This window comes from Rhyacophila brunnea, unplaced genomic scaffold, assembly GCF_057557595.1.
Source record: "Rhyacophila brunnea isolate RB1 unplaced genomic scaffold, BYU_Rbru_1.0 scaffold_1, whole genome shotgun sequence".
Classification (NCBI taxonomy): domain Eukaryota; kingdom Metazoa; phylum Arthropoda; class Insecta; order Trichoptera; family Rhyacophilidae; genus Rhyacophila; species Rhyacophila brunnea.
In genome coordinates, this window is record NW_028232751.1 from 32,722,878 (window position 1) to 32,748,296 (window position 25,419).

Below are 25,419 nucleotides of genomic sequence, written 5' to 3' on the forward strand. Positions count from 1 at the left end.
GAATACCGAATGAAAATATTAATGCCGGTATTCGTTGAAACATAAAAAAATAGAACCTCTTATCAGTAAATATAGCTATTACAACCTTAATTAAAATTATGTTGACATTTGAAAATATGTACTTATTGATAATTTTAACTAAAAGCATCAAAAAGGCTAGTTCATTAAATTCAAATAAGTGTGCAAGAAAAACTTCTTCAATTCAACGCTTGTACAGTCAGTCATCAATATTTTATTATAGAATAATTGAACATTTTATCATAATATTTGCTTTCTATTTCGAAATAAGATTATGTTAATTCATCGTGACAATTTTACAAATAGGTATATAGGTGTATTATTATTTTACTTTTGTTGGATTCAGTCAATATATTTGCATTTAAGCAGCACATAACTAATATACTCAGTTTAATAGGCAACAGTGAATAAAGTACAAAGTAATGAAGAAACAACATTCAATTCATTTTCAAAAACGTAAACGAGTGCAACTGGTGCGTTGCCCATCGGGTGGCCATTAGATATAATTACGGTATTGCAATCCCTAGTACAAATGTCAGTCTTCTGTAAACATGTGAATGTGTGGTTAAAGAGTGAAAATCCACCTACACTGCAATAATTTACGTTTATGTCTTTCGCATTTTCTGCTGACGCATCAACTTTAACTTTAATATTGAAATTTACCATAAGGTGTGTCTTGTTTAACTTAATGGTGCGAGTCCGCTGACGGCGTTAAAATATCGTATGTTTACCTCGTAATTCTGCCGCCAGTTTGCTTTGTTTTGTCAAAAGTGAGTTATGTAACATTGAAGTTGAAACTTGTAACACAGCGTTCGGGGGTCACCTGCAAGGTTGGTTCGTCGCACAAAGTGACAAGACGTGACCGGATTATTTTTGTCTTATATAAAATACTTGATGTGTGTGTTTTGTGCTGTCTTTTCGATACACCAAGTCAGCGAATAAAAGATAAATTACGATTTTCGCCCATATGGATATCTAGATAGTAGATAGCGGATGTAACATTTACATACTTATTTATTTCGAAAAACAGTTCTTCAAATCAAATATGTATTGAAAAAAACATAATTTTATCAGACGCGGGATTCAAATCTATACACACAGTTTCAGACACAAACATAGGTAAAAACTAACAGGTAATTATTTACGTACAATACATATATCGAGAAGTACGTAATTACCAATATTTTAAACTGACAATGCTAGATCACTCTTTAGAGTGCTAACTTATGTGATTTGTAGAATTTTCCAAATTCTAGTACGCTATGTGTTTGGTATTAGTGGGTTGATATAAAGATCTAAATATCTATCTACTCAACTTTTAATTGTAGTATTATAATTTAAAGTACCTGCCTAATTATTTAATTTTAATAATGGTTATCGCCGATATAAAAAGGATAATCAATAATTTATATTGTACGTATAATTTATTACGACGTAGCTGTCTTTTGTCCTTGCGAAGCGATATACGATATTCGTAAAGTTTGCCTGTAGTATCGAATTTTACATTTATTATAGAGCAATGAAATAAAGAAACTTCAAATAAAATTATTCATGATAATAGTACCTACTGGAGAAAAACACCCTCTGACAGCTAATACAATTCTACTGTAGGTACGTATTTAGTTTGTATGTGTGTTATAGATAGAACGTGGGTGGGGAACCTGCGGCATTGTAGCCGTTTTACGTGCGGCCTTTTGTATAAATCCATTTTTTTCGGAATAATCATTCTTTTCATTAATTCGGTTTGTTCATATCTTATTGTTATAAAATATACAACAAAATGAAAATACCAAAGAGTAATAATGATGATTAACAAAAGGCAATAAAACACCGCCATTATAAGCGCAGCTACATAAAAATCCATATTATATACCTTTTCTTACGTCAATATAAATAGCTACGTACGATTAGACAATGAAACTAATTTTTATTTTATTTTTTTACATTTTTTAGTTAGTAATAATAACATAAGTAGTACCTAAGTATGGATTAAAAAAACCGTCAAATATACTCGCCCTTAATTCTAGGCGGAAAAATATTTTTGATGAGAAAACCAGTTAAATGAAATAAAAACTAAAATATTACTATTCGCTTATTTATATAATTACTTATATCTATTTAAGTTTCTTGATTGTGGTCTTATTTGTTTATAGCCAACTAAGCACGACATTTCAGTTTGAAAAGGTTCCCTACCCCGGGGTTATAGGATTTCATTTTCGCACACATTGTTTTTCCCAATCTAACTTTCCGACAGTGAATGTTCCAAGCTTCCGAAGTTAGTCACTTTAGTAAAATATCACTACAGCGTTTCATTGCAAATACTTATACTTATTCATATAATATCTAAATGTACGTGTTGACCATATCACCATCTTGCATCTCCCTATTGTATTAATAGTCCCACAAGTTCACATAAAATTTACCACAGATGATAAGTACAGTTAATCTATTTAGGGTTGCTGCATTATTTAGGATGTATTCATAGAAACGTGTGAATATTTGACTCAGCTGCTGGATTCGATCCCGCGACCTACAGACCGAGATATGAGCGTTGAAACTTCGGCTAGCGCAAAAAATAATTTATTCCAAACATAAATCTGCATTTTTTTTATCCAAACATGGAAAATGTAAACTAAACTGCTAAAAGTTTATTTTTCTTTTACTGTGATATTATGATAAGCAGAAGAGGGTCACACCCGTATAATTTCTGTAAAAAAAATACTTACCTACTTGGAATAATTTTTAGTATTTTTTTTTTTGCCAGATAGACGTGAAAATTTTCCACCCTTTTTATGGCCTGAGTTTCTTATACATAAAGTAAAGAATAGGGAGAGGAAAAAAATACAAAATTGATAATTTCGTAAACTGGCGAAAATAAATCCCCTTCTTTATTAAACACACACATAATAAAAGTTGCACAGCACAATGTGACTATGTAAATATCGAATCTACTGATACGTATCGTGTACGCCTAATTATTGTTTATTTAATAGAAATTTACGTTCTCACGAATCTGTTTAAATATTCAATGTGAATGTATCCATAGACCAGTCATTCTCATTCATTAATATACATATTATATACTTATATTGATTGAAAAATATTTTTAAGCTTGCAAAGTGCGGTAATGATTTCTTGCGTTTTGATGAAAAAGTTTTGATACGAATTCTTAACAATTATTAAAAAATATCTCGCGTAATATAATATTATGCTTAGTCAAAAGCGTAAATTATCAACAAATAGATGCATTTCATTTTCTAAAGTCCATTGCAACAATACCATACTTATATAAGAAAAACAAAAGCATATTGTCAGTTTTTCTTCTTATTATATTCCCTTCTTTCTGTCCCATATCCATTACAGGACATCGGCGATGAGTTTGGACATTTTTTCCCTACCTGTCTTTGTTCTCAACAGGCATGGAAACTTTCTGAAAAAAAGCTTTCCGAAAATGTTCCCTTCAATGAAAGGTGCAGAAGTTGATTTCTCTCGACATGCCACATGATGTAACCAAAGTATCGCATGTATATTTATTTGGTCTTTTTCATCTTCGATAGAACCACTATGCTAGTATGGAGCATGCTTATTTCCTACATTTCGAAAGCTTCAAGTTTTCTAAGTGTTATTTCTGTAAGTCTCCACGTCTCTATTACATAGAAGGACTTAAAATATATATTGTAACTTAATATTCTCGTTAATTGTTTTGCTATAAATACAATTGTATCGCTTGATCTAGAAACACATCGACAATTATTACTTGTATAACTTACGTTACAATATAATTTATCGGAAGGTGGGGCAATCATTAATATTAAATTTGAATGGTCTAAAATTATATTTTCCATAAAAAATACCATACGCCTTGATTCAATAATTACTTATAAGTAGGTAGCCACACTAGTTGTTTCTTGCGTGTAGGAATTGGGTATCAAAAATTAAAACTCTTATTTATTCTCAATATTTATTCTGAAACTTACGTAGTACTGTACTCGTACTTACGAAAAACATCGCTAAATTAAATTTCACTTACATAACCAATTTGTGTACACACTGATTATGAATAATAAACATACCATAAGCCCAATACAAAGCCGAATTCGCTATAAGACTTTATTTTGTAATCACTTCATTACACATTATGTAACATTGACATTACAATATTACAATGATACATTACAAGAAACGACACTTTATCGCTATTTTATCGATGTTGAACATTTACACAAAACATTATGTATTATTATCAAGAGTTCATATCATCATCAACAACACTACAGCCCAATGTAGGACTTGATCACCTCTAAGAAACTTCTAAATACCGCAAACTCCTACCACCGCCTTTAGTCACCCAAGATATTATGTATTTTTCTTCGTAGTCTAACCACCTCACGCTCTTCGAAGTTATAAGTAAAGATGACAAGTGCCAATTAAGGTACGAGTATAAGCACGAAACGTATACCCTGTAAATTATTCATATATCTCCTTACATGTTATGAAAGTAGGACGACATTATTGTGCAGGCCCGTGTCTCTGGGATGAAAGATACTCATCAAATTGTTAATTAATATTTACTTTGTTGAGCTACAAGGGATAATCCATAACTGGCATCATGATATTGATCCACTCTGTATAATTTATAACCTGTTTCGTTAACAAATATTGATTACAATAAGTTATAAATGTGTATTTCCCTATTTATATAATTGAATAAAATAGTTGTATTGTACACTTTTCTCAATGCTATCAGCTTGTCCCAAAATATATTTAACGCTTCATAGATTAAAAAAATCGCAGTTTATTTTTGATAGGAGTTCCATCAACGTATTGTGAGAGAAAACCTGTTCCGTGTGACCGTGACTAAAAAAATATTTGTGGAGACTGTTATTAAAATCCACCAAATATTTATTATTATTAGTGCATGTGGTATTTACAACATTGAACGCAATAATAAAAGGTTGTTTTATAAAATTATAATCGAAACTACGTTTAAAAACATAATAACGTTTAGGTATATACTATTTTCTTCTTCAAAACAGAACAGTGACAAAACAGAACATGATAAAACAGAACATGATAAAACAGAACATGACAAAACAGAAAATGACAAAACAGAACATGACGATACAGAACAGTGACAAAACAGAACAATGATAAATATAACTATGACCTTTCAGGGAAAATATAAATTTAATATTGAAATTATTGTCGTATCTCTATTATGTTGATAGATTTTTAATAGCACAGATTTTCAATACGCCATAATAAATCAAATTATATACCTAATGTCTGCATTCCTAATCGCTAGAAAGCCTCAAATAAACGGGACTTTGCCGGCATGCTTAGGATACTCATCTTAATCAATATAATATGTTCAAAATGATTGGGTGACTAGGTACAATGAAATAATGACCTAACCTAAATAGATTCCACAAAAATTGATGTTTCATTTTTCCTCTGGCTGTTCTGTTTTGTCATGTTCTGTTTTGTCATATTCTGTTTTGTCCGGTTACCGCACTGTAGATAGTGTGTGGTCTACTAAAATAATTTGAAATAATAATTATAGTAGTTTCTTTAATTTATTTTTATTACTAACCGGTCATTAATAAAATTAGCTTTCCCTATTACCTGCTACTTTGTTATAATTAAATGATATATTATACAAAGTTGTCCTGTCCTGTCTAGGTGTTATAATATAATTATTATTGAACATTAACCCCTTGTAATATTCTTATTCCTTTTTATTTTTGGAATAAGTTTATGTCAACTCAGTTCCGGCAAAACGTTATATCCGTGATACGGTTAGGTACCTACCTGTATTAAAATGAATTATTCGTCAGTATTTAAATTAAACAACGTCGCGTGACACATAGTCTTTCAATTTTCCGCTAATAGGTACCTTAATAATACTTAATAATATGAAATAACTGTGTACCCAGCATTTATATATTTTTTTACACCATGATTATTATAGGCAAATATATTTTTTTTAATTCTCTCAACTCAAATCAATCTAATATGAAACATTTTTTTCCCTTGCAATAATATCACAAGATCATTTTCATGTACTTCATCCACCATCCAATATTATTTATATTTTTTCACATATATATTATTATGTAACATATTTTTTAATGAATTAACGTAAAATTATACAATTTGGTAGATGCCATTCATATATTTTATCTACTTACACGGTTGTTAGTCGCAAATTAAAATTACTTGACCACAAATTGCACAAAATATGACAGATCATTAATACGTCATGTAACTTTGTTTAATGATTGATTTAATTAATAAAGATTAAATATCCATAGGTATTTAAAAAATACTATTGCGCGATATCACCTACACTAAGCTATCTCATAATGCGTTTAATATTCATTTCATAGTTTGCTTTCTTCTATAAGTATGCATAGGTATTTTTTTACGTGATTATACATGCTATTATTTTGTAATACTGTTTTTTATGTTTACTATTTCGCTGTTCTAATATAATACACTTTATTCATTTGTTTTCACATACTTTGAAGTACATACATTGATAATAATTATTATGTAACGATGATTAGCACTTATAAAAATATGTTTTAACTGATTTTAAATCAATATCTAATTTTAGAAATTTAAATACTTATTATTAATTAATTTAAAATAAAACTACCTACGTAAATAAGGATACGGATGTATTATAATTACATAATTAAGACCGTATTTAAGTACATAGACATGCTACCGTCAGTAATTTGTACTTAATTAAATAAAATTTAAGTACTTATATCAAATTTTAAATGATGATTTTCCTGACAAGTACCTATGACACTAACTTAGAATAGGTATATCAAACAATAATGCTATTCATTTCCAAAAAAAAAAAACAAAAGTAGAGAATGGCTTTTTGTGTGTTTTCTATATAGAGAGTCGATAATATTGTGAGACATGCAGAACTAGCGTTTTCCATTATCATGGGTAATATCTATCCCAAGTGTTTTGAGTCAACATTTTATACATGATACATAACATAATAATGTGTATATATAGCTTTTTTCGATATATTGAAACGCAATATTTAACTTATTGCAATGAATAAAATACAGATTAATAAGATATAATTATGAAATCAATTCGGCATGGGTCAAGGTTTTGAAGCAGGGTTCGCTTTATTACTTTAGGCCATAAACTCTAATCGACACAAAGCGCATCAACTTGTCTTCAAATATTGCTGGTTTTGTTTACGTGACAAACTTTAATGCATATTAATATTATGATACAGATATAACTATCAAAAATAACATAATTATTTAACACGTGTCCAATATTTCTTCACATTCGAAATCCGTAGTATGTTGTACCATTCCCTATAGAATAAGCCAGTTCCAGCTAATTTTGTGTACCTTGGTGTCTTCCTTCAGTAGACACTCGTATTTAACAGCTTTGCTACCCGGAGTTCTACTCTGCCATAGGTATTATATACTAATCTCGCATAATATATTTAAAAATTGCATAAACTAATAAATCGCGCACCCAACATTTAAAACTGGATCATAACATAACTACCACATGCAGTACTGTCAAATATCTTCACTAATTTACCCGATTACTATCTTTATATCCGTGTGTTGTTATGATTGCCACATTTTATGAATTATGTTTTATGTGTTACAATATCCTTACTGAGTATTATAAAATAATGGCCAAACACTTACTTTGTAATACTATTTGATAACAATAAGATGGTGTGTTCAAAAGACTTAGGGATGTTCAGAATGTTTGTTGTTTGACTTACAGCTCCTCGTAACCACAAGGTGCTGGCCGTGAGATCGCAAGTCCTTAACAGCATGAACAGACTGTCTGATTCCCTGCTGGATGCAGATACCGTCGTCAGATTAAGGCCCACGTGGAGCAAGGTAAAACAAAAAAATATTACTAATCATACTATAAACATAATATTCTTTTTACTAAACATGTTGGATTATACAACGTTTTAATAAGCGCATTTGTCAATTCTTGATGATGGACGGTAATAATAAAATTAAAATAAAAGACAACAAGCTTATGTTATATTATGTACTTACTTATTCAACACGATTTAATAATAATCACAATCAGAACAGGTTTTATCTACTTAAACTATCATATTATGATATTCTCAGCTATGCTTACCCTCACTGTTCGATTATAACATGTTTTAAATGTTGAAACACACAATTGTGGTAAAAAAAATAAAAGGACAGTAACATAACACCATTGGCCATGGTCAATTTTGTCTGCTTTGAAGACATGAAGAAATGATTTAAAAATTAAAAGGTATTCACTAAAGAATTTAGATTTCGGATTCGGACAGAAGAAGGTTTACTTCAAAATATTTGGTATTTATTCACTGTATATTCCACTCAGTTCTCGTATGATAAATCATATCACTCGCGTCATTCGTTGATTGGGGGAGCTATCTCTTCGGTTATTGCTCTCTTCTAAATTAATCTCTATTGATATTATGTAGGGAGACGAAAAGAATATTGATATTTTCCTCCAACATTTAAGATGTTTTTATTTCGGTTTTATTTTTTTCAATTCATTCGAAACCTACTTGAGGGAACTATTTGCATAGTCAGGTATCGTCCTAATCTTGTATTTTGAGATTTTCACGAAAAAACCGTTAACAGCTATGTAAACAATCACTTAGAAAATAATGTAAACTTTCAAAATATTGTAATGACCTTAAATACACATTAAATTATTGGGAAACCGTATTTTTCTGTTGGTCAAATAATAATAAATATACCTACATGTACCAGGGGTCGGCAAACCGCGGTTCTTTGGGTATTGGCGTGCGGCTCTTTGTCAAATTCCCAATTCCCAATTTTTACAAAAACTTTTGCAAAATTCTAATTTTTTTTGTCATTGATTTGTACACTTATTATATTATTATATAATGACATTATCAGGAGCCTAATTTTTCCTCCATGATTGTTGATGCAAAAAGGTATGATTGTTGTTGTATTAAATTTGCCCATTGCAAAAGTCGACAAATTAATTTTTTCTCCATTTGATATTGATACGAGCACTTTTTAAATACAATTTAATTGGTAGATTTAACAAGCAAAGAGTTATGGAGCTCCAAATTTGTAGTTAGGTTAGGTTAGGTCTGGTCACCAAAATTGAGGATATAGAGAGAGAAAAATGCAATTTAATTTCACAACACAAGTGGAGCGTTCTAAAAGATCTACATATAAGGTAGATACTACGATTTTTAATTCATGGAATAGCTTTCCGCACTCATATTCGAGTCTACATAGTATGTATGTGAACAAACATTTTCAAACATGAACAATATAAATAGCTTTTAGAGAAGCCAAATAACCGATGATGAAAATTTGGAGTCGCGCCTGAAATTAAAAACTACAAGTTACATACCGAACATACAGAAACTCTCCCAAAGAAAAGCAAAGAATGCGTGAAAATTGTATGTACTTAATTCATATTCTGTAAAAAATATATTTATAATTTCAACAATAAAAACATATACATATGGTAGTTTTATACAGGAAATCTTCTCCACTTAATAAATAAACAATGATAAAATGTAATTAATTCATTAAAATAAATCATATTTATAAAAATATACGTATGGCTCTCGAATTTTTTTTAACCGTTGTGCCACGCATATTTGGCTCATTTGGTCCAAGAGTTTGCCGACTCCTGAATACCAATAATGGCTGATGTGAATAATCAAATTTTCAACTAATTACTAAGCTGGATTCGACATTAATTAATGATCAAACTTCCTGGTAATATTTAACACATGGTAGGTAGACATTAACAAACAAAAATTGTGATAACTGGATGAATAATTTATTATTAATAATTTAATAGTTAATAGCTAAATTTGTACAGCACTTTTCTCAAAATGCGGTGGGTCCCACTTTTAATTTAATTTCTTTGTTATATGTAGGTTTAAGTTTTATTTTAATAGGTAGGTATATTATCTGAGATAGGTACTATGAAAAATAATAACGGATAATAACGATAGTGTCAAATCATTGGCAATATTTAAATACCTACTAGTTTAATAATAAAACATACCGTCTTATTTTATTTACCTCTTGCAATTCGATATAATATATACCTATTGATGAAGAGGTTTATTAATATAGATTTTTTTTATGAAAAATGAATGTTAGCCATTTATTGAACCTATTCGGCCAATGCTTTTGGTTCAAATACATATTGAATTTAATAAATCTAACAAATCCGGAATTCGATTTCTAGACCCTCGATTTCATAAGCGTACACGTTACCACTCGTCCATCGTGGGGTATCTTATAATATTATATTAAATGCATACTAAGAAATCATTCAAATTAATACCTATATTTACAAACACTATTATTAAAGTCCCATATGTTTAATTACATACAATGATGTGTCAATTGTAAATATTTACAATAAGACGAGTAGTTAGTTAGTTACACGTTGTATATTATATATTATAAACTATAGAGTAATTTACCCGAACCTAACATTTATAGAAAAAACAAAATTAGCAACTTAGATACAGCTGTCTCATTCATTATTTCGTTATTATGGAATGATATGGGATATAATTATAAAGGTTGAATAATATCTGATGGAACATTCTCAGACGTTAAATGTAAATATCGCATGTGTTAATGTCCAATGGTAAGTAATAATCGCAGACATTATATCGAATCCTGAAACGCGACAATATTGTCAAGTCGTAGTCGTAGGTACAAATATTGTTGTTTTGAACCGACTGTGTTGCTGCAAAAATGGATGACATACTGTTATTGACTAGGTATTTTCTTCATCACATAGATAACGCAAGATAAATAAATATTAGTTCATATTAATTAGTCTGAGAATTAATGTCAAAATTTCATAGTGTTTTTGCACAGTATATTAACCCATTTTTGTAATAGAATATTTTACTTTCCCTGAGTTATTTTTGTCTCGTACATTTTACTGTTACTGACCTTTGTTTGAAATTGTTTCCAGGGTCATTTTGTACGGGGGATTGTACTTTCGAACATCAGTCGACACGAGGAGGCTCTTATTTCTTTCTGCGTGTCTGCTTCTCTTGGTTACAACGCACAAGCTATCAGGAAGCACGTTACTCTGGTAAATATTCTTCAGTCGCTCTGTATCTATTCATAATAATTTATATGAATTGATTTTATATACACAGTGGACACAGTGCATATTGTTTCTTTCGTCTATAGGTTTTGCGACGTACATAATAAATAACCAAAAATTCAATAAATTTTGACATTTTTATTTACTAGGTTAAATGAAATGTGAACTTTATTATTTGTGTTTACACTTACAAAAAGAACATCAAATCATAAGAATAGTATAATAATATGTACTTGCCTACTTTTACAACTAAGTACTAGAAACATATTATTATGTACTCATACTTACTCTGAAAATTAGGTTTCACGGCAAATTGACAACGATAATCGTTTTGTTAAGTACCTACAAGATTTTCTTACCATTTTTTGTTTGTTTATTTTACTGTGGCTGCATTATGCTAGAGTATAATAATATATTTAAAGAACAATCTACGGGTGTAACTCATTTGATAGACCGTATGCTCGAATTATTAAAAGTTATATCTAAATAAGACAATCCTTAGTATTTCTATGGCGAAATTTATCCGCGCGTTGAATTTTCCGGCTACGAAATTAGTGGCGATCAAAGTATACTCAACGATCAATCCGTGTTTTTTCTTAAAGGTAGGTACAACAGATCTGTGCATTTCTGTTGGTGGAGCGGGAGTGCACTTTCGTGAAATAAAACTACTGAACCAGATCCTTATTTGCGTCCTATACGGATAAAATTCTTCTTCTTTCACCCTGTCACGACCCAGTATTGGGGCATAGGGCAAGCAAAATTTCGCGCCACTTCCCTCGATCCATCGCCTCTCATCAGTCTCGCGCCTCCCGCCATGCCAGACCTGCAGCATGTAGATCACTTTTGTAGCACCGCTGCAGGGTTAGGAAGGGCTGCCACAAGGGTACGAAGTGTTGAACTCTCATACGCAACATATGTCTCAGCCACTTCTTCACGTGGATTCACAGATACAATACAGACACAAAGTATTAAAATTTATTATAACAAATTCTAAAAATTTCTTTTGCAGTCATTAACTATATCGGTTGAAAAACTATTGTCACGACCACAATATACACAAATTTTAATTTTAATGTTGTATTCCCTGATTAGAACCGATCACCGAAATAAGTGCCTTCGACAGGAACTACTTTTTTCAATTCAATATAAATATTATTGTACCTACTAGTAGGTAATTAGTATAAAAAACGCGATATTTAGTGGAAATTCCCAGTAAGGCTACTAAATTTAAACACAATTATTATGTAAAATCATCAGTAGCCTGATGATGAGTACCTCCGCAACACAGAAGTACAATGGAACATGTATATGTTTGAGAGCGATTGAAGACACATATCCACATTCCAATGTACTTCCGTGTACCGGAGATACTCAGCATTTACCCACTAACCAAATATTTTGCTCAAAATTGATTTTTTACGCAGTCTCTCAAAAGGTTACTGACCACTGATGTAGATAGTGTTTGTTACTTTTTTTAATTAAATTAAATCCAAGTCCTATTAGATATTAGATAATAGTCAAAAAATATTCATCTCCTATATATTATTATCCTAAGAGATTTTGGAAAATACGTCAACTTTTTTATTTAAACACCGTTTTGTTGATTATTAAAGGAATTCACTTCAATTTTTAGAGTCCCGAATCTACTTCCATTTGAATCGGGCACAAATTTGATATAACTCGACACTATCACAGATAATATCGTTTTTAAATCGCGTTTTACATCCGTCACCATACATTTTCGCATCTTGCTAGCCATCTACGGCAAATTGATTATATTGTCACTTAATACTTTTTATATAATCAATATTGCAAAATATCTAAATTAATATTCCACAAAATTATTCAAATCTGTAAGTAGCACATTGGCGTACGAAGAAATTTAACAAAAAATAAATGGATATTTCCTCACTAATTATTACGAAAATATAATCTAAAACCATGTCACTGCTTTTTATCTGTCAAACTAAAAGACTTAGATTGTCATTTGTTTTCATTCGCAAAACAAGTTCATTTGACGTATCAGATTTCAAATTTAGAATTTGCAGGAATAAGTAATCGAAAAAATGTGACATTTCTATTAGCGCCCATAAATAATCAATTTCAATCAAGACATTTATTGTAAGATGAAGATAATTTTAATAATTCCATCAATAAATTGAATAATTTCAGACTTAATAAATAAGAAACTAGATTATATAGGTACATATTACGCTCTTCTCAATATTATAGTAAGTCGACTGTGATCTGACAATAGTATCTATCTGCAGTTTTGGCAAATTCTAGGTTATTGGTGTATTTTGTACAAAATGGTGACGGATCGAATGGAAATATTGTTCTACAAAAAAAATCCTAAAATGCTCAAATTTGACGTGGAAAATAGTGTCTATCTGCATCGAAGTGTCTAGAAACTAAAAAGAAATATTATCTATCTCCGTGATTTATTTTATTATGACATTACAATTTTCATACATCTTTAAATGACTGTTTTAGTACTAATATTAAATCATTTCACTTGAAAAATAAAAATAATACTGATACCGACAAAAACAGTTTTTTGAACCCCCTGAAAATTTGACTATAAATGTCAGATAGATACTATTGTCAGATCAACGTCGAAGTATCACACACTTCCATATAAAATAGATAGGTAGTTATCGTGATTCAGTAATAATTGTATTATTTTTACATTTCGTTGGTAAATGAAATTCATGTGACGTTTAATACAAGTAATTAAACATTAATAATGTTTAGGTATATATTTTATAATAATAATTACATATAAAATTACAGTAACCTTTCTTCTTCTTTTATATCATTAGTAACTATTAATATTAATAAAAATTAAATTGCAATAATGTTTCTTTTGATAATGATATTATGCATGTTGTTTGCTATTTCATCTTTTATTTCTTCTAAGTGAAATATATATTTATAGTCAAATATAGTCGATTATGACCTTTATACGACACAATTAGGTACAATAAGTAAGTACCTACCTGTTTCTTTTTCCATTTTTGTACATGATAAAAATAATATTTTTTTTATTTCCCCACAAAGATAATTTGTTGAATAATAATTTTACCATGTTGAAATTTATTCATTAGTATACGAGTATTAAGAACTTACGAATTTTAAAATAAAGTACTTACCATTTTTGCTCTTAAGCAAAGCATATGGACACACCCCTTAAGAGTGGTAATTACGAGTATCTTAAAAGACTTATTATAAGAAATAGTGGGTGCAATCTAAGGTGATCCCATTGAATAAATAAAACGTATTATATCGCAATAATCTAAATGTATGAAAAATAAGACTATCCTGCAGTGGCGATGGGTGGAGGTAGGGTGGATCCACCATAGATAGTACAGACTAAACGTTGTTAGTTATACGTATTTATTTACATTGAACTAAGACTACAATTTACAGATAGTGTTCTCATTCATTCATATTTATTTTAGTTAAACTATGAACATACATTACACGTCATGTTGTTGGTTAGTTTTTTAAATTCAATTAAACCCTGGGAAACCAAGCCATAATACGCATCTGTCTATAAAATATTTAAAATTATGCCATTAAATCATACATCATTTTGGATATTTAATAGATAGAATAATATTTTAACTACTATTGTTTGGTTTAGGCAGGGTTTAATGAATTATAAAAAACTAACCAACAACATGACGTGTGATGTATGTTCTTAGTTTAACGAAAATAAATAAGAATGAATGAGAAAGTGCAATATATAAACATATTAGGTATATTCTATTAAAATGTCAGTAGTAGCGATCGGCGATTGCCAGCTGTTCTGCTAGGCCTATCAGTCTGAAGTGGTGTCAGACGATATTTTAAAGGCCAGACTCCAGAATAGACTACGCATATGACCCCGAATTTATATTGGTAGTGACGACTTGCAAATCGTAAAACTCACAAATCAGCGAAATATCAAACTGTCTGAGGTGAATGAAAATCTATGACGAAGGGAAAATTATGGCGCCGCCTATGCATACTTCACAATTATATTAATATCGAATACCGCCAAGCCGTCTGCAAGACCTAGCGAGACAGACTGGCGAGAGCCAGCTGGCTCAGCTAGTTTATTTATTAAATATCTAAAATTATGCCATTAAACCATACACAATGTTAGATATTTTATAAATAGAAAAATAGTCTAGTATGCACTTATTAATGTATATTTGGTTAAAAATATAAATTAACTACCTGAAGTTCCCGGCTTCGCACGGGGTCGCTTCGTGGTTATATTTATCTTAGATATTTGAAAAATAATAAGAGGTAATTATTTCTTTAATATTAAAATATCTGTGTAATACAATATGGCAATATGAAAATAATTATAATAGGAGTAAAGGTCAAACATAAGAACACTAAATTAAAATCGAATCCAAAATATGAAAACGTTATTAATGTTATAAATATGTAGTAAAAAAAAAATCAAAATTGGATGGAACAAACAAACAACAAATTTTGTATGTTATATAATAATAATTTAGAAACCGCACACAACTGACAAAAGTTTCATCGCAATCGGATGAATGGTATAGGAACGCATACGAATAGTAGAAGAAGATGATTTTCTAATTCAGAAACCTTCGTGGGCATGCGCATGACAACTCACCAAAGTTTCATTGCAATCGGATTAATGGTATAGGAACGCATACGAATAGAAGAAGAAGAAGATGGTTGTACTAATTCAAAAACCTTCGCGGGCTTGCGCACAACTGGTCAAAATTTCATCACAATCGGATGAATGGCATAAGAACGCATACAAATAGAAGAAGAAAAAGATGATTGTAGTAATTCAGAAACCTTTGCGGGCAAGGGCACAACAACTCACCAAAGTTTCATTGCAATCGGATGAATGGTATAGGAACGCATACGAATAGAAGAAGAAGAAGATGGTTATACTAATTCAGAACTCTTCGCGGGCGTGCTCACAACAACTGGTCAAAATTTCATCGCAATCGGATGAATGGTATAAGAACGCATACAAATAGAAGAGTATAGAATAGAAGAAAAAGAAAATAGTTGTAACAATTCAGAGACCTTTGCGGCGTGAGCACAACAGTTGATCAAAATTTCATTGCAATCGGATGAATGGTATAGGAACGCATACGAATAGAAGATAGAATAGAAGAAGAAGATGGTTGTACCAATTCAGAAACCTTCGCGGGTGTTGGCACAATTACTGACGAAAAATTTGTTGCAATCGGATGAATGGAATAGAAACGCATACGAATAGAAGAATATAGAATAGAAGAAGAAGAGGAAGAAGATAGTTGTACTAATTCAAAAACCATTGCGGGTGTTACCACAACAACTGACGAAGGTTTCATCGCAATCGGATAAATGGTATAGGGACCATACAAATAAAAGAAGATAGAATGAAGAAGAAGAAGAAGAAGATGGTTGTACTAATTCAGAAACCTTCGCGGGTGTAGGCACAATTACTAACGAAAATTTTATTGCAATCGGATGAATGGAATAGGAACGCATACGAATAGAAGAATATAGAATAGAAGAATATAGAATAGAAGAAGAAGAAGAAGAAGAAGAAGATGGTTGTACTAATTAAAAAAACCATTGCGGGTGTTACCACAACAACTGATGAAGGTTTCATTGCAATCGGATGAATGGTATAGGGACCATACGAATAAAAGAAGATAGAATGAAGAAGAAGAAGAAGAAGAAGATAGTTGTACTAATTCAGAAACCTTTGCGGGTGTTGACTGACGAAAATTTTATTGCAATCGGATGAATGGAATAGGAACGCATACGAATAGAAGAATATAGAATAGAAGAAGAAGAAGATGGTTGTACTAATTCAAAAACCATTGCGGGTGTTACCACAACAACTGATGAAGGTTTCATCGCAATCGGATGAATGGTATAGGGACCATACGAATAAAAGAAGATAGAATGAAGAAGAAGAAGAAAAAGATGGTTGTACTAATTCAGAAACCTTCGCGGGTGTAGGCACAATTACTAACGAAATTTTTATTGCAATCGGATGAATGGAATAGGAACGCATACGAATAGAAGAATATAGAATAGAAGAAGAAGAAGAAGAAGATGGTTGTACTAATTAAAAAACCATTGCGGGTGTTACCACAACAACTGATGAAGGTTTAATTGCAATCGGATGAATGGTATAGGGACCATACGAATAAAAGAAGATAGAATGAAGAAGAAGAAGAAGAAGAAGATAGTTGTTCTAATTCAGAAACCTTTGCGGGTGTTGGCACAATTACTGACGAAAATTTTATTGCAATCGGATGAATGGAATAGGAACGCATACGAATAGAAGAATATAGAATAGAAGAAGAAGAAGAAGAAGATGTTTGTACTAATTCAAAAACCATTGCGGGTGTTACCACAACAACTGATGAAAGTTTCATCGCAATCGGATGAATGGTATAGGGACCATACGAATAAAAGAAGATAGAATGAAGAAGAAGAAGAAGATGATGATTTTTCTAATTTAGAAACCTTTATGGGTGTGCATAAAACCACTTGCCAAAATTTCATTGCAATCGGATGAATGGTATAGGAACCATACGAATAAAAGAAGATGGAATGAAGAAGAAGAAGAAAATGATGATTTTTCTAATTCAGAAACCTTTATGGGTGTGCATACAACCACTTACCAAAATTTCATTGCAATCGGATGAATAGTATAGGAACCATACGAATAAAAGAAAATATAATGAAGAAGAAGAAGAAGATGATGATTTTTCTAATTCAGAAACCTTTATGGGTATGCATACAACCACTTACCAAAATTTCATTGCAATCGGATGAATGGTATAGGAACGCATACGGGACAGACAGACAGACATTCATTTTTATATATTAGTATAGCCTATACTCTTCCCGCAAGTGCAAGCAATAAGTTTACAAAGTTTTATCGCAATCGGATGAACGGTATGGCTGCGCATTAAATACGAACAAACAAACACACAAATATTAATTTTTATATATTAGATTATTCAAGAAATATATATTAGTAATAAAATAAAATATAAAAATATTTGTCGGAAGTTGGATTCGAACCCACGCCAACAGAACTTCAATAATGTATATATGTCGTACTAAGGAAAAAAGCCAACAGCACGCGGTGTTCCCAAGCGGTCACCCATCCGAGTATTATCCGTGCCCAATGTTGCTTAACTTCGGTGATCGGACGAGAACCTTAGAGACCGATCGGTTAGCGTGCTTGTCGTGATAATGTGAAAAATTGTAATAAAATAGTAATGGTATCATTTTTGTGTTACACTTGAATTTGTGCACACAATTTTAATATCGCGGCAAGCAGTAAAACATAATATACATGTTAATAGAATGCCTATTTTACAAAGTAGATTTATTTTAGTTTATATTCAAAAATCCCACAAGTAATATTTTTCAAACTGTTCTTTTTTTCCAGTGTTTGGCTAGGTTACTCACATCTAATCGTCTCAAGAGGTGCAGACGGTCCATCATCCGCACCGGTCGAGCAAACAAGAGAAGGATATCATCGTCATTCAGCCGGAGTAGACTTTGCAAGTGTCATGTCCTTAAGTGCAGGAATGAATCGACGGGAGGTGATCCAACAGAAGAAATTGCGCTTTGCAACAGCTGGGAAACAACCAGGATGAACGAAATCATTGACAAGATCTTCTGTGAAGTTAGAAAATATTTAGGTACCTGATTCAAATGCTATATCTATTAATTTGTCCCAGAATTTTGTGCCCTGCAAAGGGGCAAGATGATGATAGTAAATCAATACGAATTTTGGTATAACGTAAGTGGATGTATTAAGAAGTCTCCACAGGAGGCAGCAGAGATTCACATTGTATCATATAGTCAGGATTGGCCCACATACACTGCAAATTATCAATGTATTATCTTATAATAGTCAACTGAGGTTACTGCAGGTTCCTCCAGTTTGTTGCAAGCCACTGTTCTTGCTGTATGCTGCTGCTGGGTCAAGACTACATCCAAAAAACAAAACAAACTATTAGACAGCGTCTTAAATTTTAGAACAATTGTTTAGCTGAGGCTTACAAGAATCCAAGCTTATGGGTTTAAGTTGAGTAAATTGTCTTAAAAATTAATATTTTCTAGACAATTTTCATATTGTTAATAACTTTTCATAATATTACATATATGAAATTTTTCTCATGCGTTTTGTATTACTTGGACCATTTAATTCTCACCGCCTCGCCTCAACTGATGTTAGTTTTTTACTCGTGCTTAATAAGTATGTCATATAAAAAAATGAAAATAGTATCATTTTCCTGTATCCAATAAAACTGGTAGCTAATATATAAAATTTTCTTATATTTTTCTGTCGACATACTGAATAATTTCTAACCTGAAAAAACATAGCAGACGATTCTTTGATATTTTGGTAAAGTGTATAAATATAATTTTCTCTGATTTCAGTAATGGCACCATCAGCAACGGAACTTCAAGTAGAAACAATCTTAGTCTACCAGTCAGATTTCGAATGCGTTCTGTGTTCCCAATCATTGCTGCAGCCAGTTACAACTCCTTGCGGACACACCTACTGTATGCACTGCCTTGAGACTTGCCTCGACTACAGTTCTGCGTGCCCCCTATGTATGACTTCCTTGTCTGAATATCTGGCCAACAATTCTCGAAGCATAACAACCTTCATTGATGAAGCTATGAGAAATTTTATTCCAATGGAGTATTTAGCTAGAAAAATCAGTCACACCCAGGAAAATATTGGGACTATTGGGTGCGAACCTCACGTACCAGTGTTTGTTTGCACCACCGCATTTCCAACAGTTCCCTGCCCTCTTTTTGTTTTTGAACCTCGCTACAGAGTTATGGTACGGCGATGCCTTGAATCTGGAACTAGGCAGTTCGGAATAGCCGCCTGCTTAGATAAAAACCTCACTGGACCAAATAGATATGCCGAATTCGGTACACTCCTTGAAATTAAAGATTGTGTTCTAATGGGGAATGGCTGTTCAATTTTATCCACAGTGGGAGTCAATAGATTTAGAGTTCTGGCACGGGGAGAGAGAGACGGATACGATATTGCTAAAGTAGAAACTGTTGAAGATATCCCGATACTCAGAGATAGAGAGATGGGTATTTTGGAATTGCACAATACGGTACGGCGGAAAGCTTGGCTGTGGTTCAAAGAGATGGATGAGATATCCAAATCTGAAATAGTTCAGACTTTCGGAGCTATGCCTGATGAAGAAGAACATTGGATGATCTTAAAGGATGGTCCATCTTGGACTTGGTGGATTGTCGCTATTCTTCCTCTTGGCTCACAATTGAAGGTAACCAATAATAACATAATAAATTACAGTGACCTGCATGTTATATAATTAAATTGTATGACAGTAAAGTTTTGCAATTTAACAAAAGATTTTATTCGTTGCTATGAATTAATGAATATAACATATTATAATTACTCAACATTGCAGCATTGATTGCGATCATTCCAAACCAATTATGTTGATTTTTAGCAATCTTTAAAATAGGTATGTACCTTTTTTATTTTTATTTTTTCGAGTATCATTTCATGACGTTAAGAACTAGTAACAAGTTCAGTGTTACTCTGAATAGTCTAAATCAAATACTGATACGTCTTTACAAATATCAACTACAGACTAGATACGGAATGGACATAGATAAATCATGTATTTAGGTGCATCTCTTGACTATTTTTACAATGTATAACTAAAACCAGTGATTAAAACTTTCAGTTCTTGTCGCCCAATAAAAATATTAATTAGTGGAATGGATTAGTCTGTTATTTACTACACAGTTTTTCAAATCTTAGAATGATACTTGACACAGCTACTCTCATTTCCTGTTTGTTTTGAGTTTTTAGCAAAATTTGGTATTTAATAAATAAATAAATTCTAGTGATATTTAAAAAAGAACATTTTCTTCGTTCGTGTTGTAGAAAATGATGATCGGTGAGTGACCGTCAGGGAAGAGCAGTATTTTGTGTTGAAACTTTTATAGAATGTGAAAAAAAATTAAATTATTAAACATAATTAAAAATTATGCATCAACGATTTAAGATTTCGTAGGATAAAAACAAGTTTCTGTCGATATTGTTTGATTTTAAATTGTTGAAATATAACTCTGGAAAATGCCATAATTATATCTATCATGCTAACTATGAGTATTGATTATTATCAATTAATGACCAGTCAATGACAGTAACTTTTTATGAGTGAATTTTCAAATTTATAAATATTAAATGATTTAATAAAATTATAAAATAAATTTTCTATTATATAATTCGCTGAAGTCATAAAATTTAAGATGGCCAAGCTTTAATATACTATCACTATTACCTATTGCACTTTTAATTCCATATGGAGAATATGTCCTTAATATTATAACTACCTAGACTAACACGATATATATTGTTTTTATTTAAATCTTTTGGCCGAGAAAAATAGAATGGTGAGTAATTTTATATCGAAGTATCAGTTGAAATATGTACCTAATGCATAACAAAATGATTTCTACGAAAGTTACAGGTTAGTAAAGTTAACCAACACCATTGTAATTGTTTTCATTTTTCTAATTTTCTTTTGCCTGATAACTATTACAGTATTTTTTAATTTACAATGGTAAAAATATGGAAACAGTATTATTTAAATTGAATAATTATAAATCAATAATACTTATTAATATAGAAATTATAAAGTCTATCTAATGGTTGCCTTATCAGTGATTAATTTCATAAATTGATGAATTTGCGGATACAATTTACCTACAGTGTCTCATTCGGGTATTTTTTATTAAGGGCGAAATTAAGATGATGTCTGTTTACAAAAATGAAGGGTCAACTGTGTTGTTAATATAATAAAACTCATACATGCAGTATCTAATAACAAAAACTGATGAGTTCTCGATGCAATATTAGTGGTAAATTACATTTTTGTGCCGTAGTTGGTTTTTCGTATATTTCGATGTCTACCGTAATTTATTTTCAGTAACGACGTGCCAACATCTATTTATTTCATTTTAAATCATCGGTTTCTGTAAATTGGTTAGATTATGTTTTTTAGGATTTTTAGGGTTTTTGTGTGATTTTGGGCCGTTAAGAATTTATGAATCATTGCAATTAGAATATAGACATATTTTTTATTAAATTTTCACTATTTGTGGATTTATTAGTTTTTTTCATTAGACACCTAATATAATCAATGCCCAATATAAATTTTCTTTGTCAGCAACAAGTAAACAAACGATATTGAAAAACTGTTTTTGTTAAGAAATGACAGTTAGTTGTCAGATTTTCATCCACTGCACACTTCTTGATATTCTATGTGTAGTCTGCATTTTGCGTTAAAAATTAACCATATAGGGGTAAATCCACAATGTGATTGCTAATGTGGTGAAGAAACTACTAACACATTACAGTTATTATAATTATTTGTTCTAAAAAATATCGAACACATGTCACACTATATTTGGTTTTGCTATAGCACTGCGTATCAGTTGTATTTGCATTGCGAATTCGCCTCAGTGTGGTGAATGCTTTATGTTTCGCTCTCATTTACTATATATTTTTGTCACTGTATATCTAAAAATTCCACTGTTGTCATAGAAAAACCTTTTCGTATGCAGATGAAGCTTTTATATGGAAGTGAAGCTGAAAAGATACTATAGGTAGCTGATATAACATTGTAAACCGTCCGGTGTTTGAATTTAGAACTAAACTCATCACAGTATAAAGAGTATTGAATGATATGTCAAATGTTAGCATGTGGTGCCCTCACTCAGCGAACAACTTATACTGGTGGATCTATAAAGCTAGCAATTAAATTAGCTGCAAGTGATTTCTTATTGTAGGTAAATTTTTAGCAACTTCTTACTTATGGTCTAAAATTTATGTGTCAGGGCCGTGCCGCACTGAGATAAAAACGCATTGTAATGAATCTTTTAAAATCTCCAAAATTCATAATAATTATCTTTCAAACACAATGTTCATTATGTTTCACCATATTTCTCAAATTCCTAAATTACCCTCAATGTCACAAAAAAATCAACACTATTTACTATAAACTATGTTCATGTATAAGTCAGTCGAAGCTCAAGTCAAATATGTATTTTTTTCATAATTTCAAGTTCATTTGCAATTTTAGAAAAAAAAATACACTTTTATGGGCCACCCATGTTTACTAATATATAACAACCTCACCACTTAGCAAGCAAACAAACAAACATGTCAAAAACATAAGATTTCATACAGCTTTAAACATTCAAACAATTTTATCTCAAAACTATGTTTGCGGTTAGTGATTTTTAGCTGAATGACTACGAAGTGAGTGTTTAAAATAGCACAATATACAAACTGATACGAAAGAATAGTAATACAATAATAGACGTTTCACATTATTACATTATAATCTTTATATTCATTTGTTTTCAGGTGATGATTCTAGCAAATTCGGACCTTGAGAAAAGACTTCGTGCCATAGACAGGACATTAGATTATATATATTTTTTAGCAAAACAACAAAAATTTACTTTTACAGGCCCGCCATCTAATTACTATAGAAGCCCATGGATCTACAACCAAACAGCAAGTACCAGTCAACTGGGGGAACAATCAATGTGATATTGTTACGATTTAGGGAGTAGGTGTTTAGAGTTTCGGTAGTGGAAAGCTAACGGCATGACATGTCATTGTGTTAAGTGTATTGACGAACAAACAACATGAGCATGTGACAGAATAATTGGTCTATGATTTTATTAAAAAACTGCAATAGGTATGTAACAATCGAGGAGCTGTATAGAAGAGATGCCGAACTAAAATTGTAACATTCTGCTATGTGTTTAGAATCCTTGACTCATTCTTTACACATATCGTTGTTGAAACTAGAAAAATGTGTAACTCTGTTTTAATCGAAAATTGACTTTGAATGCCATCTAGTGGCCGTTGTTAATATCTACCCGTCTTGCAAATGATGTAATTCCACAAAAAATTGTAGCATTGTTAAACCATAGATTTGTATACAAAACCATATTGTTTTTGTCTTTCCTTTAACGTAGTGTTATTGGAGTTACACAATTTTCTAGTTTCAAAGATAATATATCACAAAAAATCATTTCAATGTGATAACTGGAATTGTAAAAATGTTTACACATTGATATGTCTGATATATCCAAAAAAACACATCAAAATGTTTAACTATAGCATAGCACTTACGCATCTTCTGCCCAGCTCCTCAATTAATGGGCAGTGTTATTGCATTAACAATCAAGTGATAAATTATTTAAAAAATCATGAATGCCATTAACATGTTTAATTCAAAAATAAGTGAATTTATAATAAACAGACATATTATGTATCTATGTTACTTTTGGCCTAAGTATCATTGTGATTGTCAACATAACGTCATTGAGCTGTCAAAACCTCGTAGGTATGTGACAAAATTGAAATTTTACAGAAGAGACAAAAAACTGCTCTTCAACTCATTTAGTGCCAACACCGCGACTGGCGCGTTTGGAGCAGTTGGCTATTAGATATAATTAACGTGTTATTTAAATGTGGTAATTAAAAGGCCAGCAGTGATTGTGTTAAGCACAAACATGAAAGTAAACTTAAAATACTTTTTGAAGTCTGTGAATATCTTGATTTATCTAAATATCACGTACTATGAGGTCATCATTATTGAGTATTTATAATAGCACTGATTTATTACTGCATTAATCGATGATATTACCGTCATATTCACGGTCATTTAACTTTTTTTAAACTTTAATGTTATATAGAACATTGAAGTGTTTTACTAAGCTATAACAGTGTGATATTATGAACAGATGATATTATGTAAAAAAATCACTAACAAAATTGTCACATCTAATCTTTTAACAGCTTGATGGCGAAATATTGGGAGAAACACAACATTTTAAAGCCAATTATTTTAATCTTCAATTCAAGAGATTTAGTGTTTATTTGCTGGTATTCATGATAATTTTATAAACTTTTTCTACCATTGTATTCAACATGTATAAAAATTATTTTATTCGAGACTTTTATCAGGTTCCTTCAAATAAATGGGACATAAATAATTTTTATATGTATGCAGTGAATACTAAGTAAACCAAAGCTCAGGTTAGCAAAAACAACACTTGATCAATAAATGCATATCACGACTCAATTTGAACCAGTGCCGGAAAAATGGGAAATATATTTTCATATGGAAAATGTATTTTATTAAGAATATTATT

The 25,419-nt window shown here is 31.1% G+C and overlaps 1 protein-coding gene across 3 annotated transcripts in view; it reads left to right on the forward strand.

Moving 5' to 3' along the window:
• The window catches only part of LOC147079686 (LON peptidase N-terminal domain and RING finger protein 2), a 235,771-nt gene extending 210,699 nt beyond the window's left edge, over positions 1 to 25,072 (forward strand). For 2 of the 3 annotated variants that reach the window (XM_085943271.1, XM_085943276.1), the window contains 5 exons: positions 7,804 to 7,922; positions 11,032 to 11,154; positions 18,617 to 18,872; positions 19,618 to 20,492; positions 23,615 to 24,164. In XM_085943271.1, coding sequence (XP_085799397.1) covers positions 7,804 to 7,922; positions 11,032 to 11,154; positions 18,617 to 18,872; positions 19,618 to 20,492; positions 23,615 to 23,803 — 1,562 coding nt within the window. In that variant the 3' untranslated portion in view covers positions 23,804 to 24,164. Of the gene's footprint in view, positions 1 to 7,803; positions 7,923 to 11,031; positions 11,155 to 18,616; positions 18,873 to 19,617; positions 20,493 to 23,614 lie in introns of all 3 variants that reach the window. The other variant, XM_085943281.1, reaches the window with a different exon arrangement.
• Positions 25,073 to 25,419: the final 347 nt, after the last annotated feature.